This window comes from Paramormyrops kingsleyae, chromosome 14 (assembly GCF_048594095.1).
Source record: "Paramormyrops kingsleyae isolate MSU_618 chromosome 14, PKINGS_0.4, whole genome shotgun sequence".
Lineage (NCBI taxonomy): Eukaryota > Metazoa > Chordata > Actinopteri > Osteoglossiformes > Mormyridae > Paramormyrops > Paramormyrops kingsleyae.
Genome location: NC_132810.1, coordinates 6,312,410 through 6,332,354, shown reverse-complemented (window position 1 = coordinate 6,332,354; position 19,945 = coordinate 6,312,410). Strand labels below are relative to the sequence as shown.

General features: G+C 50.1%; 1 protein-coding gene across 2 annotated transcripts in view; it reads left to right on the top strand.

Annotated features, from left to right (window-relative positions):
- The window catches only part of LOC111851034 (BRF1 RNA polymerase III transcription initiation factor subunit), a 41,959-nt gene extending 28,252 nt beyond the window's left edge, over positions 1-13,707 (top strand). The window contains exons 14-19 of one of the 2 annotated variants that reach the window (XM_023825537.2): positions 55-136; positions 299-354; positions 880-1,139; positions 8,899-8,950; positions 11,663-11,816; positions 12,185-13,707. In XM_023825537.2, coding sequence (XP_023681305.1) covers positions 55-136; positions 299-354; positions 880-1,139; positions 8,899-8,950; positions 11,663-11,816; positions 12,185-12,222 — 642 coding nt within the window. In that variant the 3' untranslated portion in view covers positions 12,223-13,707. Of the gene's footprint in view, positions 1-54; positions 137-298; positions 355-879; positions 1,140-8,898; positions 8,951-11,659; positions 11,817-12,184 lie in introns of both variants that reach the window. The other variant, XM_023825536.2, reaches the window with a different exon arrangement.
- Positions 13,708-19,945: the final 6,238 nt, after the last annotated feature.

Genomic DNA, 19,945 nt, shown 5'->3' with positions numbered 1-19,945 from the left:
TGTTTCTCGCGCTCCTCTTCTGGGTCGACTAATGATCTCTCTCTGCTTTTGTAGTACATTCTAAATGAGAAGGAAGTGAAGATCAAGACTGAGCTGTGGATGCAGCAAAACGCAGACTATTTGAAGGAGCAGAAAGGTAGGATTCTCAGACCTACCACTGTCAGAGCGTGCGGAGTTCAGATGAATATTGATACTAGTCTTGACACATCTTATTAATCTGGGCTGGATATTCCGGAGGCCTGACTTCCTGCTGTTAATTGCTCACGTTGTATTTCAGTCATGTCTGTCTTCGTTTCAGAAAAAGAAGAGAGAATCGCAAAGGAGAAGGAGCTGGGCATATACAAGGAGCAGAAGGTGCCGGCCACGTGCCTTTAATCACGCCGCCCATGTCTCCGCCACCTCGCACCCGCGCACGTCCCAGGCCACGTCCCCCGCTCCTGTCACACTGGCAGCTGGGGGTGACACTGCTTTACTAACCTGACAACTGCACCTTTATTTAAATGCGACGGATTAACCGGCATGTATTTAATGAGGTGTGGAGATTCCGACGGCAGACACTGAAGCCTCATGCTTTTCGGGTTGAAATCTTGTTATTATGATCGTTTCACATCCATTTCCCCCATTAGGTAACGAGGGTTAGCAAACAGTCAGGCGCCAATTCAAATTCACAACGATACGTAGAAACAATTCAATAACGATATTGTTTTATATTGTTGTTTCATTGATTTTCCTTGACTATGGTCCCAGGCTCGTTGGGTTTGATCCTTTTTATCCTTTTAATGCGTATTTTTTTATTTACAGTAGTTAGTTTGTTCACTGATGATGGATGAAACGGAGGCTCCACCGACAATGAACCCCCCCCCCCCCCATGTCCTGCAGCCCAAGAGGCCGCCGAAAAAGCGGGAGCCAATCCGGGCGAGCACGGCGGGAGAGGCCATAGAGAAGATGCTGGAGCAGAAGAAGATCTCCAGTAAGATCAACTACGACGTGCTGCGCGACCTCGACAAGAAGGGCAGCAGCCCCGGCGCGCAGCCCGAGGAGACGCCAAGCAGCCCCGGCGGCCGCAAGCTCAGCGGTCGCAGGAAGCGCAACATGGCCGCCCTCGGCCTGGGCAACCCCATCAGCAGCGTGGGCAAGAGGTGGGTACCGGTGGGCGGTGCCTGGTCACGTGACTCAACCCTCCTCGCTGAGAGGGACCTTGCCTGTTGTCGTCGTGAAGATCTATCAGGAAGAATCGCTTTTCTTCCATTTTGCCTCCTTCCAGATGTCAGATTGTACCACTGATGAAATTTCATCTTAATGCTTCATCCTGTATATCAACAAGCAAGGGCACAACACATTTAATACTTAATACATTTCACTGCATCTTCTTTTAAATGAAATGATGTTGGCCTGATGCAGACACGCCGTGGCGTGTTCCTGAGCCTGCAGTAGGGAGACGGCGCTAAAGAGCCCCCCAGCCCCTTAACTAGCCTGTGACATCTGCTTGTGATTTTTCTGTTCTGCTTTATGGGAGAGAGACCCAGAAATAACCTTCCAGTATAAATTTAGCTGGAATAGGAGTGACAACGTGGAACAAATTTAAGACAATAAATGCATGTATTTGCTTCCTCAGCTGAGTGCAGCACTGTGTCCCTGGGGGGGGGGGGGTTATGTGGGTGTGGTGGAAGGCAGTCAGAAAGAGACCCCCCACAGCTGAGCATTTGAAATGGGTCAGGAGCAGTTTGGTGCTCGTGTTGCCCTCCTGAGAAGCTGCCTGCAGAGTGCAGTTTATTTCTTTGCCCCCCCCACCCCCCCCCCCCCCCCCCCCCCCCCCCCCCCGGTTTCTGCCTGCCGTTTTCCCAGCTGCATGCGACGTGCCTCTGACCCACTGGGATGTGACATGCCCTCCCTCCCTGCTTGTACTGGGAAGGTGTCGCAGAGTTAGCAGAGTTCCTTCAGTTTTGGGGATGCATTTTTCCACAATGAATCATTAATGTTTACCAGACGGCTTCCTGAATCTTTCAGGCCCTGAGGTCCCATACCTGCTTTTTCCCTCAGTGGGCGCTGGAGCAGCTTGCATAGTGTGTTCCCTGCTTGAGCCGAAGCGTGGAGCTTTGGTAGCTCTTTCAGAGCGCTCTGTGCCCACCGGGCCCGCGGCCCCTCCAGCTTGATGCTCGCCCTGCCGTGCGCTGCGTGAATGGCGTCATCTGGGCACGCTGGGTGTGCAGCTCGCCTGGGCGAATCAGGGGGGGAGTCTGGGTGCCACAAAGACCCATAGTGAGCCTATTGTGTGTCGTTGCAGGGACTCTGCCGCCTGGGACACTGTAGCATTGTGATTTTGCCCCTCCCCAGCCCTGGGCTTGCCCCGCAGCACTCCCAGCATTCCCCAGTACAGCCCAGCCGGCTGCCAGACAGAGAGGACCTGTGTTCCCTACACTTGGGCAAAGATGGAAAAGCACTCTTGCAGAAATAGCCAGCATAATTACCCTCTAGTGTTTCCCCATACCCCCAATCTCCTTCATCTGTCCCTGACAACTGAAAATGTATGTGTACGTATAGAAATTTACATAAAGCTTGTAATAATATTATTTATCCTTTTGTATGGCCTTGTGCTGACTTAGGCTATTAGTCTGCAGTGTATTTCAGGACCTCTCTGCAACAGCAAATGGTCAACTGCAGCAGTTTTTATGCAGCACAGCCCAGCAGGTCACAGCCTGTGCGCACGCCAGCCCGCTGATTTGCCGTTCCTGCTGCTGTGTCTGGGTTTCTCCTGGAAATAGACGCTGCCCTTTGCCTTTCCCCGGTGCTGACTAAATGGCTCCGGGAGGGGGGCGTGGCTAGCCTCTGGCTCAGCACGCGGCATTAGCGACATGCTAAGCGGCTCCATTCGCACCCCCGCTTGCGGCGTGGGCTGGCTTGATGTTTCACACCTGATCACAGTGCCCACCCATCACGGTGGCTGCCACAGCAGGCCTAGAATCCCCCCTCCCTCGTTTTAACCACGATGTGATGTGCAGGATTAAGACTGCCTGTTATCGCTCGACAATTAGTCTGGCGGTTTAAGGGGCTGCCTGTGTGCTACGTGTTTATGGGGCTTATTAATTTAGGTAGGGTAGATGAGACCCCGAAATTGTCCAGTGTGTTTGAGAGACGCCATATTGCTTTGTTTTTATTTCTGTGTGCGTGGGTGTGTGTGTTTGTAAATCCTGCTAAACATTAAGTTGTAGTGTCTGGCTTAGGGCTTCTCAGCCCTTACGGTTTTGCTGAGTTTTCGGGAACTGGCTGCTCGCTGCTTCGCTCCCTTCGTTCATGTGTTTCTCCTTGGATTCTCTGATCTTTTTTTTTTTGTTGTTGTTGCATTGGAACCTTTGCATGACTTATTTTCCCCAGCCCCTTCCGCTGCATTTCTCGTCGAAGGGAGTGTTTGCTTCTCTTGACTCTTTAGGGCACTAGCAGATGTCGTTCCAGTGAAGGCCAGCGGGGGTGTGGTGGTTAATCTGAACCCGTGACTACCAGATTGAAGTCCCTATTATCAATCTTAGGGGGACCATTCAGGTACTAGATCGAGACCCGATTCCTTCAAAATCCAGCAGAGCTGATTTAGATCATATGTCTGCTAAGAAAATGAATAATGGATCGCAGTTCAGGCAGCTGGCTCTCCAGTCTTCCAGAGCTCTTGAGAAACATGCATACATTGACAAAAGGCTCTGTCCTGCCAGCTCTTCGGCAGTCTGGGAGCTCGCTGTCAGTTTTCCAGTCAGAATGATGGAACAGCCCAGGCGGAGTATATAAATGATCTGGTTGTAGGTAATGAGGCCGTGTTACCTGACTGGACCTGCCTACTCATTAGTCGGGAATAGAATCATTCGGGTGCAGCCTGTGCTGTAGGTCACGTTACCACCATGTTTGCTGTTTACTCCTCTGATCTGCCGTCCTTTACACGTGGTGTAAAGCCTGCTCCTTGTAGGGCTTAGCTAACCACTACTCAGGATTAGTAACCTGTCTAGGCAGGCCACTGCCGAGGGAGGATGAGGGGATTAAAACCTACCGTCAAACCAAGAGGAGACCGATGGGGCTTTGATCTGCTCTGGCTCCTCCCGTCCGGTGCCAGTGGGGGCAGCTCGACCCCCTTCGCGTTTGCCTGTGACTGCGTGCAACCCTGCCGTCTGCGAGGGTCCAGGAGGGGTAACGGGAACCTGTCTGTGGGGCCGTGACCTTCCAGCTCTGCGCTCAGAGTTGGGGTGGGGGGGGGGGCAGTAATGCATTTCCTGCATTTTTCTTACAAATTGTGACAAGTTTTGAAACAACTTTATTACGAAGCTCAAAAGTGATCAGGCGATTTGCTTCCATGTGCGGTAAAGTAACCAGTCATTTGGGCCATATTATCTTTGCTGTCGCAAGCGATGAATTTATTAGTCCTACAAATGCAAAGAAAATGCTGTTGACATGTTACCCTGCCGCAGGAGACTGTGGGGCAAGTCTGTTTGCTTTCATCGACGACACCTTGGCGTTCGTGCCCCCCGCCCCCGTGCGGGGTGACAGCAGCAGAAGCGAGCCGCATCAGTCATGTGCCTGGTGTAATCATAGTGGTGTGATTTCTGACGGGCAGCATCCTGCCCTGTCACAACATCCTCGAGGCTCGGCGATCACTGCCAAGGCTCCTCCTTCCAGCGATCCAGCCCACCCCAGCTTCTCTAAATCCATTACTCCCCCCAGTCTTCATGTGACATGTAGGTCATCTTTTATTAGGCCATATAAAGCAGCTACTCTAATATTTCATCAATAAAAATATCATCTAAAAATAGTACCATAGCTTTGCCGCTACAGTCCCTGTACAGGACTGGGGTCAGAAAGAAACACACAGCCGTAGGTCATTTTTTTCACGTGTCGGGAATCACCCAAACAGAATCACTGTTAATCACATGGCTGAGCCGTGTGCCGCACAAGATCCGTTCCCCCTAACGGAGTGTTCGACAAGAAACACATGGGTCCGCTAAGCCTGGAGGCTCTTCCCTGTGACACCTCTTAGCTTGATCGTTATTCATTTGAGAGTTCTGAGGGCAGACGCCGGGGCCTCATGCTCTTCCCGATCGTATCTTTTGGGGGAGCAGGCGGAATATGCTGTGGAAGATGTCCACGGCCCAGATCGCCTGATTGGATGTCGACGGAAGGCCTGCAGAAGGGGCCTCCGTGATGTCAGTGTGTGGCGCTGTCTGCTGTGACTCGGGAGGCCGGGAGACCCATATGTTTGTCTTTGTCTGTCCATCCATCTGCTTACGTGTGTGAGGGGAGAACATGGGGATAGGTCCAGCTCGCGTGGTGCAGGAAGTGCTTTGATGTGTAAATGCAGTGCTTAATGCGTCACAGTGAGCATAAATGCGACTGCAGCCTCGTCCGTGGTGATACCCTTGATAAAAGGCCTCTTGCTTTCCTCCCTTCCGTAATTTGAGAGTGTGTGCCCCCCCCCTCCTGGTGTCACCTGGACACCGTTCCTTTGGCCTGCCGCCCCACGATGTCCTCGACACCTGGCCTGTCACTTGTCAGCACTTTCACGCTGCAGGGTATCCCATTAACATCACTGGGCTTGTGGCTGCTTTAATCTCCGGGGGTTGCGGGGGTCACGGCCGTGCCGACAGCCCCCACCCCGCCACAGTGCCGTCCTGGCACCCAGTGGCACTCCCCTCACCGGCTCGTCAGAGACGTGCCGGCCGACGGCGCTGAAATGAGCTAGTCGCTCCCCAGCTGTCCCGATTAGTGATGTGCTGCTCTGCCCCTAGGCTGCGAGGAGCGCATCCCAGCAGGCCAATGGGGGGAGGGCAGCCTGACAGATGTCCCTGGATATGGCCTCCTCTTTGTTCTGTGTGCATCCATACCAGCTGAATCGGGCCTTTTCGCTGGACCTGAGCTGACCTTGCATGTTTGAGCTTAATAGCTCAGTTTGGCTGGTGGTCTCCTTCCATGCATGGTCAGGTGAACAAATAAGGTGTGGGTCACCTGCAGGGAGGAGGGTGTAGCAGAATCATTTTATATTTTACCTTTTATTTGTGTTTTGGTTTTTAAATGCATCTTTTTGTCTCTGCTTGCTTCCTTGTTTTTGAGCTTGGTTTTCAACCGGTTGCCACAGCGATGAAGGCCCTTTCTCAGGGGACTGATGCTATCTGAACTTGGGTGAAGATTGGACACGACTGTAATTACAGAAATAATGGATCTGCAATTAGGCAAAAGGCTGATTTGCAAGGCGCTGAAGTGACACATCAGATAGAGAATTGGTTTCTGTCCCTCGGGATAGTGGTGACATGCCGCCTTTTGAAAAATGATTTTTTTTTTTTAAAGCCTAAGAACTAGACTCTCTGAAGAGTAATTCCCTCCACAGCATGGTTGATGCACTTGCCCCCCTCCCTAAGAAATGCTGCTGGAAGATAGAACGCTGTCATGGACACCCAGAGGATCTGGCCACCATGATGGATTGAAAGCTGCAGATTTATCTCGCTGTGAGCCCGTTTCATTAGCGCGGCTGTCACCCCATCTGGCTGCCCTGGAGGGTGGACCACCTGAGGGGGGGGGGGGTGCTGGCTGCTCCTGTGGTCCCGCTGCCCTCTGCCCTGCTGTGAGTGAACCCTGTCAACAGTAAGCAGGCTGGCGTACCCCGGGATGGGCTTGTCATATGCTAGGAGCACATGCATAAAGCACAGGCTTTGAGTGTAAACAGTGTGTGTTTTTGTTTGTTTGATTGGCTGTACTTTTCATTGGGTTTTGATTTGATTGGCTCTTGGTTAATATGGAGGTCAGCCTTAATCTTTCCTCCGTGTCAGTAGAGAGTGAAGCTGTTCCCTCTCTGAGACGTTTCCCATAGCTGAGACAGCGAGGGTGTGGGATATCTGAGCATGGGATATCTGTGTAGCTTTAAGCTGTGGAGCCGCTTGGGGAGGTCGGGTGCTTTGTGACGGATGATTTCTGCATTAATGGTCGGACTCGGTGCCTTGATAGGGCAGGTGGGTGGCGGCTAGGGCATCTGTGAGTCGTGCCCCCAGAGCAGAGAGCGCTGAGGCCTTGTACCCCTCAGGCTGTCTGTGTGGGAGGTGGCCCTCGTGCCGGAGCCAGAGGATGGGCCAGGCGTGGCCATCAGAGCCCCAAGAACCCAGCACAGCCCCAGCCCACCTGCCGGCATGTGTGGCTCTCAGACGGCCGAGACCTTGGGGGAGAGAGTGAAGTTACCCAGCCTGCTGCCGGCACCCAGCCCCCTGCACTAAACACCTTCTGCCTCCCTTACTGTTATTTATTACTCTTCTTCAGAACTAAACATGTTTTCCCGTAAATAACCAGACCCGTTCCCCTCTAGTCCTGTGCGGGAGGAAAAACAGCCGTTTAAAAATCAATAGTGTCAGTGTTGGGTTGGGCTGGATAGCTCTGGGAGGCCCAACAATCGATCCATTCGGCTCGGTGCGGCTCAGTGCTGCCAAGCTGAGGTCGGTCCCAGGATGCAGGGCAGAGATGAATAGGAGGCTGTAGTCTTAGCGGGAGCTGGGTCGAGGTGGAGTTGCTGGGTTCCTGCCAGTGACACGTGTGTGTGTGTGTGTGTGTGTGTGTGTGTGTGTGTGTGTGTGTGTGTGCGCGCATTCATATGCACTGAAATATGCCACAGAGGAGTCCAGCCACCAGCTAAAAAAAACCATCCCTTCATCATTATGCTATTTACATGTGGCCACTGCTGTTCTTTTTTTCCCCGGGGTCCCTGCAATCTCATGACTTTGTTGAACCCAAGCCCACCCCCCCCCCCCCACCCGTGTTAGTGAACCGGTGGAGATGACAGGACACATGTGCACCACCTTCAGCCAAACTCAGGAAATGTGCACCGGCACTCGGAGAGGCTCATTAGTACGGTGCCGGGCGTGTAATTCAATTAGACGGCTCCAGTCTGAGGGCCCCAATTTGCCCTCCCCCACCCAGAAGCCTCCCATCTTACGGTCCCGTGACGGCGGCAGCACGTCAGCTGATGGCTCTGTGCTGGTATTCCGGATCGCTCGCATTGGATGTTTCTCTAATGAGGTCTGACAAAGGCTGAGGCCTCAAATGCTGAACACATTTTCTTCCTCCTGAGGAGATTAATTAGATGCAGTTTCCCTTATCGGTGTGTGAGGTACTTACAGTAAGTCTTCAGGGAGGCTGTGAGAAATATGCTAATTTAAATTGCTAGAGATCTTTCCTTTGTGCCTTCCTGTGGGGGCCTTTACCTACCTCGCTCACTGCCACTTCTTTGTAAACATAAATCTCGTTTGCGTGGTAGAATCGTCCCTTTGCATTGTTTGGCTGGAAACTCACATCGGTTAGCCTTCGCTGTGTGGACAAAAGGAGCACATCAGTCGGGTCAGGGCCCAGCGGGATCGGCTGCGCTGAGGCGCCGCATGATTCTGCATGGTTCTGCATGTGCGTGAGTGACCCGTCTCACCTTTTCGCCTGTGCCGCCGTATGTGTCCTCATGGCCTGTCTGCTGTCCAGCTGGCTCATTCACCACCTCCCTGGCTTTGCAGAGCAGCCTCCACGCTTGTTCTTCATTATCTCTGACGACTCTGACATGGATGGTTTTTTTTTTGTTTTTTTAAACCCCTTCCTTTCCATATCATATCATGTTTTAATTTTTTTTTTTTTTTTTTTTACATTAATTCGTTCTTCACTCTCGGCCTTTTAATACCAGGCTTATTTGGTCTTACTAGACTTCCACTAAAGTGTTAAGTATGTCTCAACTGACGTTCTTGGGTGAAATAGGGTTAAGTACTCATTAAGCAGTAAGGAGGGTCTTTATGTAACAACTGGAAATGGATTTTTTTTTTCGTTGCACAACGCGAAGAGGAATACTCGTCCTGTGCTTCTGACGGCTGCCCTTGTCCTTCTCCATCACCGTCTCTCCTGCTCTTCCAGGTTAAGGCCATTGATTTCAGCCCACGTCGGTAAGAAGCCTGCCAGCAGCCAGGTAAGCTCTGGTCTCCTCGCCGCCGCTCATCCTGCCGCCCCGCTGTGTCCTCTGGCCCAAGCGCAGCCTAATCTTTTCAGTCCTGCAGATTTGAGGCTCACACCACTATTGCATTTTGTTGAATGTTGCCCAAGTTATGGCCACTGCATTCCAAATGCTCCACTCCCTTCTCCCCACACAGTTCCCGAGGTACAGTAGGTTGTGCAAGCATGCCTTCCCCGTGGCAGCGGCCCTGGCTCAGTCAATCTGTGTCGTGGCGTTCAAATCGACGGGCGACAGGTGGAGCTTGGCAGGAGCCTCTGCCCGACTTGTGCCCTGATGTTACGCCGTCAGTATGGCTCACAAAAATGTGGACCTGCAGCCAGCAGCGGAACCGGCATCACGGTGGGGCTGGTAGCCAAAGCTGCTACTTTGGGCCTCCCGTATTGACTGCAGGTCCCACTGTCTTCCAAAAACAGCACTTTAATTTTCACCACATATAATTAACAGCAACCTGACTTTTTTTGTAATGGATTTGGCTGGATGATTGACATCGCGGCCTGTAGTGTGATCGCAGTAACTTCCCCCCTCCCAGTTTCATTCTGTTTATTTCAGAGGCAGTATCACCTGTAGACCAACCCCCCCACTCCCAGCTACTGATGGGCAGCGCTTTCGGAGCAGCTGTGTTTAGTGCATGCAAACCACACGCGTTTATTAAGCAGCACCAGCACCTACAACATTCCTGCCTAATCCAATCAATTCATAACATCTTTGGATGTGGCGTCTTTGTTTTTAAAGCTGCATTAAATGTACAGATATGAAAGAACAGAACTACGAAAGCAGCCCCCTCCTGCGTGCTGTGGTTTCCCCTTTTCACTACAAAACTGGCTCGGAAAACAATGGTCCCTCCGCAGTGTGTCGTCACTCATGAGGTGCAACAAAGGACAGGAAGGGCGGCAGCTGTAACAAATGTCACACTTCCAATTTTGGAGCATTCAGTCACAGAATGAGCGCAACAAGAAACAGTCACGTGGATGAGCGACGTGCGCGGCACGGATCCTGCGGAGGCCGCTGTAAGCGTTAGCCTCCTTTTGTTGTGATTTTCTTGTTTATTTCTGTGTGCTGAACATCTCCGTGGCATACACACCATTTACTGCAAATGATTTTCGCCGTGTTTACATTTTCTGATGACTACAGCTGAAAATCTGACATTTCCATTATCAGGTTTCTGTTTGTAAGTTTTTTTTTTTTTTTTTTTTTTGCCAAGCTGTGAATCTTTTCGATTTCGGTTTACAAAGCGTCATCTTGCAAGGCTTGTGGAAGATGGCCACATGCTAATGTATATTAATTCAATTTTGTATATGTAATGTAGAATTATAAAAATCCTACTCAAAGCCCTTGTCGTTCCGCCTCCCTAAAAACTGATCCAGTGACTTGAGAACATATTCAGAGGTGGTTTAGTGTGCGGATGTCGGATGTGAGTAAGTATTAAAAACGGTTTGTGGAGAGTAAGGTAGGATTGGGGCCATCTTGGTGGCTGCAGGTTAAGTCCCTCTTGTGCCGCTTATAAGCCGGCTGCAGGTTTCTGCTTGTCTCGTCTAGTCAGCTCAAGCCCCCCCCCCCCCGTCCAGTGAGCCTGCACTGTGTGGCGGGCCACTGAGTGGGGCCACGTCTCTGCATCAGACCATCAAACACCACGTCTGCAGGACGCCTACGCGGTTATGCTTCAGAGAGCCAGAAACCGCTGCACTTTCACAGAGGTGGGAAGAGTGTGGAAGTTAGGGAGCGATGTTCCTGCATTTGGTCGGTGTTTTTGGGTGTAGTGGGAAGACAGCTGTATTGTGCCGTGTGGGGAGTCACTGCACATGTACCAGGAAGAAAGCACTGCCACGAGGTGTTAGGGTCAACTGGCCTGTTGCTATGCAACCCTCCCACCAATCTCCTGGGTGCTCCCGAGGGCAGGGGAGTTTTCAACTGCCTGCAGCGGAATGAACAGCAAGCCAGTGTTATATAATGTTGCCTTTATTCTTGCAAAGGAGGGGACCAAAAAAGCCTGTTTTGCAGTTCCCTGGCTTTTTTCCCTGATTTTATAAGAAAACAAAAACAAACTTTGAATCTGCTCAGGCGAAGGCAGTGGTTGGCCAGAAACTGCGGTGAAACACCGTGTTTTTCCTTTTTCAAACTGCACAGCAGTAGGGCTGAGTCTCAGTTTCCTTGCTTGAATTTAGTCAGCCTGATGCCGCTCCCGGGGTTTTTAATCAGTCCATTAGGCTGACCTGAATCGGCCTTGTCCACATCACACTGCAGAATTCGACGATTTAAAAATAATTTTTAATTTGGTATTGATCCAAAGGTGATCCAGAGAGACACTCCATAAGTTAAGTACATGATGTAATACAGGTCAGTGAAACCTGGGAAGACTTCATGTCCCATTGCCTGTCGTAGTGTAGTATGGACGCTGAGTGGGTAATGCCGTTGCTTAACGTCTCTAGGGTTGTGACTAGAATCCCATCTCTGCTCTGTCTTGTATTTGTATATGGTTTGCATGTTCTCTCCGTGTCATTGGTGCTTCTTTGCGCACAATCCAAAGACTGCTGTCTCCAGATTGTCCATGGCGTATGATGCTTGTGCGATGGGCCGGGGTTCTCCATGCTCTCCTTGGGAAGTTGCTATGAACCCACCCACTGCACCTCATGTAGCTTCTCAACACTGTGGTGTTTTGTGTATCAGCAGGCAGCCAAAGCCAGTGCCGCAGTGGTCACTGCGGAGACCTCGCAGCCCGTGGTGGTGGAGAGTGGGCCAGTGGTATATGAAGACGCGATGGAGGAAGAGGAGGAGGAAGAGGAGGAGCCTTGTGTCAGCGCCATGCAGCTCATGGGAGGCAACGGTCAGTTTGTAATAATGTTCCGCCTCTCACTGATTTTTCCGACCTGCTATTTGGCTTAGACCAGGGGTGCCCAACTCCAGTCCTGGGGGGCCGGAGCCCTGTGTAGCTTAGTTCTTTCCCTGTTCCACCATAAATGATTCAGCTCAAGATCTGTGTGGTAATTAGCACAAGGAGTTGAATCAGGTGTGCAGGGCTCCGGCCGCCCAGGACTGGAGTTGGGCACCCCTGGCTTAGAATGTGGGTCTGCTAGGTTTACTGTATAAAGATGCACCTGCATGCTCTAGTCATTAAAACAAAATCCCAGCTCCTCTGGAGGGAGCCTCAGACTGGCATTCATGCTGACACCTCGCACTTTCCCCCACTTTCAGATTATGGGTGCGACGTAGATGACGACGACGGGCTGTAGCACTGGGATCTTCTCCTGTCGGTCAGCTCGGGCCCCCCCACGCTCTCAGCTGCTGTCGCATGGAGGCAAGGGGGCTGCCGCAAATACACTGCTCAGATTCCAGACAGGGAGATCATGCATTACCACTATAAAACTGCTTTGTAAATTCCCATCTGAAACCCAGAAGGAGAGGGAGTTTCTGTGCCAGTGTACCTGACGGAAGGAAGCTCTTACAATGCTGGCAAGGCCAGAGTGAATAATGGCGCGTTTGAACGGTGCTGAGGTGCGTGGTGGCGTGGCAGGCCGATGCCCTAGGTGGCATCGCGTTTCACTTCTCTGCTGCTTTGCTCATCAGTGCTTTCAGTGTCTGTCGGTGGACGGAGATGGGTGGGGAAAATGGAATCGCAAATGAACGCACAGCGTGTTTTCCCCGCTGCAGCGTGAACCATGTGAAACGCTTATGATTTCCACTGTTGTAACAGTGCAAAAATAAACCGCAGAGTCAGCTTGATTTTTCGTCAGCGACACAAAGCTGTCTGGCGATCCTACCCGCTTTTCTGCTCTGCTGAGTGAGAGCGGCTGCGTGTCTCACCTGTATCTGCTTAGCTAGTCCCGTCCGAACCAAAGGAATCATCTTTACCACTTATGCCGTCATCCTTTTAGGGGAGGGCTGCCAGATTTCCAGGTGAAATTGAATCAGTCCCAGATACTGGATCCATGGTCAGAAGCATCCTTTGTGATGGTACATCGCCGGCAGAAGGTTTTCTGGAACTGTTGAGTGTGTAAGGATGTGCTTCCTCACTGCTGTGGTTCATATTGGTTGCCGTTGGGCACACGCCCACATGCATATACAGTGAAGGCAGCTTCTGGGGTGTTCTGGGGAGAATATTTATGGAACCAAAGTATGATGTAGCCTTAATTCTATAACCTCAGAGGAAATCTAGCGAGGATGTTCTTTTTCCCTAGTTTTTGTGTTAAAATGTGTTTAACGAGTAACCCGTTGTGGCTCAACTATAGGGGTTTGGAGGCTTGGATAGTGTCCTGAGCTCTTAAGTGTTGTCAGCAGTTTTCTGTTTGTTTTTGTCTTTTTTTTTTTAATAGCCATAGTATTTTTATTTATTTGATCAAGTCTGATGTGCCTAGTTTGTGCTTAGACATAGGGGGTCTCTGTAACCGTCTTGTTCCTCTATAGAGCAGGTGAACTGTTTACAAATACAAAGGGTTTCTGTACAGATAGTTTGTATATATATATTTACACCCTTACTGATGTAAATAGTTGTAGTGTGTTTCAACTTTATAGTTGACATAAGCATTTAAAAGAATTATTTAGAAGACGGCCATTCCAATTTTTTTTTATAAAATAATGTAAAAAAAAAATTATGTAATGTTTTTATCCTTTTGTCAGTAGTGCTATGTGTTCCATAGTACCCATGATGCATTTCGGCAGTGGTCATGTGACTAATCATTGCCATTTTCCCTCATAAGTAAAATTCCATTTCAGAGGAATCTTTGGGCTTCCTGTTATTTATGTATTTGGTTTTAATCTTCTGTCCCCCTGCTAATGATCATTTCAGTTTTTTGATGTTCTAAGCATTCGTACCAGTACAAGACCAGCTCAGTAGATTCTCTTGATTCCTGTCTCCCAAGTTTTTGATGCAGAATATCTGTTTTCTGTGTTGCGGTGCAGTCAGACACACTTTACTGCCTGCTTCTACTATTTCAAATTTTATTTTCAGCCTCGCTTTATTTTTGGATCCTTCAGGAGAGAAGAGGTCTGGTTTTAGTAAACCCCACCCCTCACAAAATGGGGTGTACGCTCAGACCACCACACGAATGAACACTGGTCAGGTATCTGCTCACCTGCTCAGTGTCACCTCCTCGATGACCTTCTCCAATTTCCCACCATCTCCTGCTATATTTATCCATGCCTTCTGGGGCCTGGGGCCGAATGTGTGACTCTCCTAGATTGCCTGCATTATTTATTCTATAAGTAGAAATCCCTCCAGCCCCCTACATGCATAGGTTATAGAACAGGGGTACGCAGCCCTGATCCTGCAGTGCCGGTATCCAGCAAGTTTTCTATCCCACGTGATGATTTGCTAGCTGCCTGAGATCAGGTGTGGTTCATCAGAGACCAGGTAGAAGAGAGAACTTGGATACTGTCACTCCAGGATCAGGATTGCCTACGCTTGATATAGATAATCAGTGAAATGGCAGAAAGTGAAAATAGTTGAGTCCCTTCTGGGCGAGTGTGTGTATGCTGAGAGAGGCACAGAGAAGGTGCTTCTCACGTAGACTTTGAGGTTAGGTCTTCGGAATTCTGAGGCTCTGCATTACTTCTTCATTTGGGATGCCTCTCACTTAACTGCCAACTTCTGCACTCTCTTGTGCTCTGCACTGTTATAGGCCAGTTCTAACCCAGTACTCAGATGAAGGCCCAACAACAACATCTCCCTGGACAATCCTGCTCGGTTTACACCAACGCTGGAAATGGCCAAGAAGTTCTCAGCATCCTGTGTGATGTCATCCTGCCATGAAGATGATGTATAATTTATGGTGTAAATGACACACACAACCCAGACTCTCCAGCATTTTAATTCTCTGTAAGGTGGCTATTTGCAGCTCTTCTTTATGCCTCACTGGATACACCCATGAAACATCCTTCTAGACAAATCCTTTTTCCTGGCGCACCCAAACACTTCATTTGTACAAGCTGACAGCCTGTGCGTACGTGTGTGTACCTGTTTTAATATGTTTGTGCTGACATCTTGGGACCAATACCCCACAGGAACTGCAAGTCCTCATAAAACAGGAGTTCCAGTGTACCCATCTGGAATTTTTTATTTTTAGATAATTTCATATTTTGTAGATTCATTTAAAATTAGGAACTGAATCCTTTATCTCACTGGGAGGAGGGGGGAGGGTTAGAATCCTCCCAAAGTGATTGGCACAGTATCTGGGTGTCTTTTCCCGTCGGGTGTCCTATTGCGCCCCTCACCCACAGCGTGACAGAGACGAAGTCGGCCCAGGGGACAGGTCTGTGAAGTCTGTTCCATTGTACCTTTGTTCATGGTGAGCTTTCTCCCGTCCAGGTGCCCCTGTCTTTAATGGGGCCGTTCGACCCCAGGGAGTGAAATTTCATCACAACAGTCAGTACTGCAATACAGTTTAACAACGTCACTCCCGTGCATATGGACCACTGCTTGTAATGAAAGGGCTCCCTGGCTGTAGTGGCATGGCGTACATTAATGAGCAGTCGATTCGTTGTACAAGCCCAGCATGCGATTACCTGTTAAACGGCTGCCAGCATTAAGACCTCGATACGGGAAGCAAGATCAGCCCAGTGCAGTGACAGGCTCGTGATTTTGGCACAATTTGAGTGGTCGACGTCTTCGAAGCCTCTTCAACCTTATCGGGTGTCAAGCCAGGCCGCAGTGCGCGCAGCGAAGGAGGGTAGCCTTTCTAACTCCTGCCCCCCACCCCTATTAAACAATGGGGGAGGAATGTGACACCTAAAAAGTCTGACGGGCAGTGATATCACTGTGTTGCCAGAGAGGGACACGTCCTTTCGTTCCTCTTAATTACGCACGTAACTGAGACCCAGAGATGGATTCTGTGGGTGCCATTGTGTCGACCCTCTTACATCAGCTCTTCAAAGCATTGAAAATGTTGTAAGTCCTGTCTTTTTTAGCTTATTTAAGTCTGAATTGGGTGCGTGGTCTTGGAATGTTCTGGGGTCTCGGGTCACGTGTGTGCCTCTTCCTCCCAGGAAAGCAGGTTCTGTGGCTCTTGCTCCTGATGCTGCACAGAGCCTGTGTAATCCTGTTCCCTCATCGGAAGTGGTGCGTTTACAGTCCGAAAATAGGGCCTCTGAATGTTTTTCACATTATACCATTAATTGGTTAATAGGTCTGACAGTCAGTTTATGACAGTGTCCCATTGTTTTTAGGGACCAACCCCCCCCCCCAAAACAATATAATTACACTAAACAGAGCCAGGCTTTCAATCCATATAGCACCATGCTGGGACAGCACTCACACTTAGCGTGACCGTTAAGGACAAACAGCCATGCCGTACTGCTTCTGCAGCTATTTATGGCTCTGTATACCTACTAGAGCAGAGCAGCTTCCTCAGTCTTTATATATTCTTTACATTCAAGGTACATCTTCCAGCCAGTGGTGCACATCATCCATGTATAACATTGTGCAGTGTTTTCAACAGCAGGCAGCGGGAGGCCAGTAATACTTCAGTGTGTGTAAACAACCTGAGCGGTGTAAGTCCTGACTGGAAGGAGCTGTCCTGTGAGCTGGCCCGTCCTGTGAGCTGGCCCGTCCTGTGAGCTGGCCCGGCCTGTGAGCTGGCCCGTCCTGTGAGCTGGCCCGTCCAGTGAGCTGGCCCGGCGGACACGCTGATGGACGAAAAGGCAGAGGAGCACTGAAATCTGTGGGCCGTGGTGAAGCTGGATTGTAGTGGGTGACCAGGCTGTTCTAGCTCCAGAGAAATAAGCAGCTGCATGAATTAATCAGGCTCGTCTGATAAACTGGTATGTAATCAAATCTAATTGTTTATTTAGTTGAGAAGCAGGAAAGTCACATTTGTGGGAGGGATCACGGATATGTTTATTGTTGGGGGTATGCAGGGCAGCTGAGGTGTGGAGCACTTGTTCTGACATAGACAGATGGGGCGACCTGCAGCCCAGGTGACCATAAAGAACGGACCCTCACTGTGATGCATCATCCTCTCGGCTGCCGTCCTTCCTCGGCATACCTCGGCATTTTTTCCACTCCTCTTCGTTCCGAAGCACTTTTCCATCCGACTGCTTTTCCCTCCTTTTTGCTACCATAAACATCAAACCAGAGGTGGAAAGTTCAGGTCCAGAAAGTACAAATCCAGACCAAGATTTTGTTCCAACCAACCAGCTGCTTATTAAGAGTCACCGTCACAGAGTACTCAGCTGGCTGGTTGGAAAAAACTCTTGGACTGGATTTGTACTTTCTGAACCTGAACTTTCCACCTCTGCATCACACCTACTGCCCAGATTCCCTTCTCTGCAATGAACCACTCTTACGGCCATCGTGGTTCTGAAATTCACACTTTCCATTAGGAGGAGTAAAGCCTGTTTGCAGGTACACACTGAACAAAGAGCCATTGGCACTGAGGGCAGCGGCTTCTACTAAAATAATGCGGCCTGGATCACCAGCCCACAGGAAAGGTGTGAGATGTTGCTATTCCAAATGTATGTTTTGTGTGTCCAGATGCATCATTGCATGCCGAGCCTCCTTCAGAGTAAAATAAAGTGAGTTCAGAAACAAATCACTGGCAGCCATTTTGTTTCAGCAATGGATGGATGGTGCTGGTCAGGTTGATGCTGCCTCCCGTGGCGCGTTCAGAGGGGGGGGGGGGAGGAGAACAGGTGACTATAATGACTCCAGCAGCAGCCAGCTGGTTGGAGGTTTTGCGTATAAGACGGCGCTGCTTAGTGGGGGGGGGCTCCACTGCTGTTTGGCTCGTTTCCCCCTGCCAGGAGTCTGCTCACGCTCCATCCATCACTGCTCCGCGGCGGGTGCCACAAACGTCAGCCGCTTGTTAGGGAGCAGAACGCGAAGGGGAACGGGCTATTCGGGATGCCGGCGAAGACATCTGCTTTCCCCATATTCTGTGAAAGTGTGCAGTGTTTGTCAGCAGAAGTGATGCTAAATGCGAAATTTACTCTCCTTATTGGGTCATAAATAATCTGACAGTGTAGGTGTGATCGGTGCTGTTAAGAGAAGCGTCGATTTGCTAAGATGGACCCAAAGCACATGTGGAAACTGGGTCAGATTTTTCACGGCAGGTTGTGCAAAATGGGGGCTCCATAAAGGATCTGCTGTGTGTTAATGTGGGTACATCAGTGTGGTAACGGTAAGTCTTGGGTTGCTATAATTCACAGTGGAGCCTGATTTCTGTCAAAACAGGCGCATTTGAGTTACGGTCATCATGCCAAGAAACACAACAGTTTCTTTGACATGTGGTGCAGATCCTATTGCTGTCGACACCGAATATATTCAGTGAAATATCAATTATTAAATAGTTACCCATTCCAAACACACTGAAAACGTGCATGACACACCACACCTTGTCCTCTGTGACTCAGTGTTGTGCGGGTAGGGATGAGAGCATCTGCTTGTCCACAGAGGACGTTTCTGGTAAACGGCATGATTGAGAGGACATCATCGCTCCATGGGAGAGGAGTGGTGGAAGCTCAGCTGGATGATCTGAGCATAATGATGGGGGTAAGTCGGACGGGGCAGGTGAGATATGAATGGGTGCTGCATGTTCCCGGAAGGTGCACTGCGGGACTCTGACTCCTGTGGCTTACACACAAAGCGGCTCCATGCGCTGATTGATGGCCAGGACCGCCGGCTAGGAGGGAAGCTGATTAACGCTTGTCTACAACTTGACTATTAATTACGGCATCCCTTTTCCCACCGGACCGCTGAAAAATCACTCACTGGTGATACCGTTTTGGCGGGACAGAATGTTAGAGATGGTAATGGGTCCCCATGGCTTATCTTTCCTTTTACATCTCGTCTTAGGCTGTTGCCAGAGCGTTGGCTTTATAATGGTTTTATAGGACAATACTGTTCAAATGCTGTCTTGAGCTGTTTTGTTTTGCCAAAGTAGCATATTCAGAAATGGTACCTGCCTTTAGTGCTCTGGCGCTGGTTGAGGGACAGGAGTTTTCAGCTAACGGGGCCCATGAAAAAGGCTATGTTGGAGTGCCTAAAACTCTGAATTTCTGTGTCACAGCTTTAGCAGGGATTATGGGTGCCATTCCTGCTAATTAAGCTCAGATGAGGCCTGGTGCCTGGAGTCGGGAATAGGAGGAGCAGGCCTTGACATGGGCAGGTGACTGTACTCTGAAAGGGGATGGGAAGAGGGGATCTTGCACCGCCATTGGCGAGGGGCATAAAAGGTTTGAAACTGGGATGCCTGGCAACCTTTATGAATCCAGACTTGCTCTGCTGCGAGTCAGCGTGGCCGCGTGGGCCAAAGATAGTTAGCAGAAGAGTCACTTCGCTGGCTCCTGGTGATCTGGTTGATTTTGTGATGTATTTTTGTGGCAGCAGAACCCTTCGTCGACTTAGACAATCAATTTTGCCTTGAAGCCTGTTGGGGGGAAAAAAAAAGTGCCTTAGAACAAGTGATTTCATACATGATTACCCACAGCCATTTCTATGAAATAATGAAAGAATTCAGTCTCATCACCCTAGGTTGGCTGTGCTCAGGGTATTGCAGACCTGTTTCGGGAGTGCGGTCGTGCCCATGGCCTCAGACTTCAGACTTCTCCCAGGCTTCTGATGCATTTTAATGTGGTTCAGCAGTGTGTAAATGCAGGAGGGCCCCACGTCTTGTGGCAGGACCTGTCTGGCCTGTGCGTTGGAGAGCCGTCTCCGGAGGCGCAAGAGGCCCTGTGCACCACATTTAACCTCCACGCCAGTCTCCCGCCCGCTGTGCAGGGCTTGTTTTCTCTGCTCTTCCGTAAATGAGATTGCCAGCGGTTTAAGCTCCTCTTGAAATATGGGCTCATTTTTGCAATTGAATTCATTATGGGACTGCTGACCCCTGCCAGTGGAAATTCCCTCTGGGATGTTTTCAGACCTGTCGTCCCCCCAGCACCCTCGATTAGCTACAGGCTGTAGAACTAATCAGATCCAATCCCGGTCCCCCAGCTGAGTCCGTCTCCATCCCAAAGCTGTCGCTT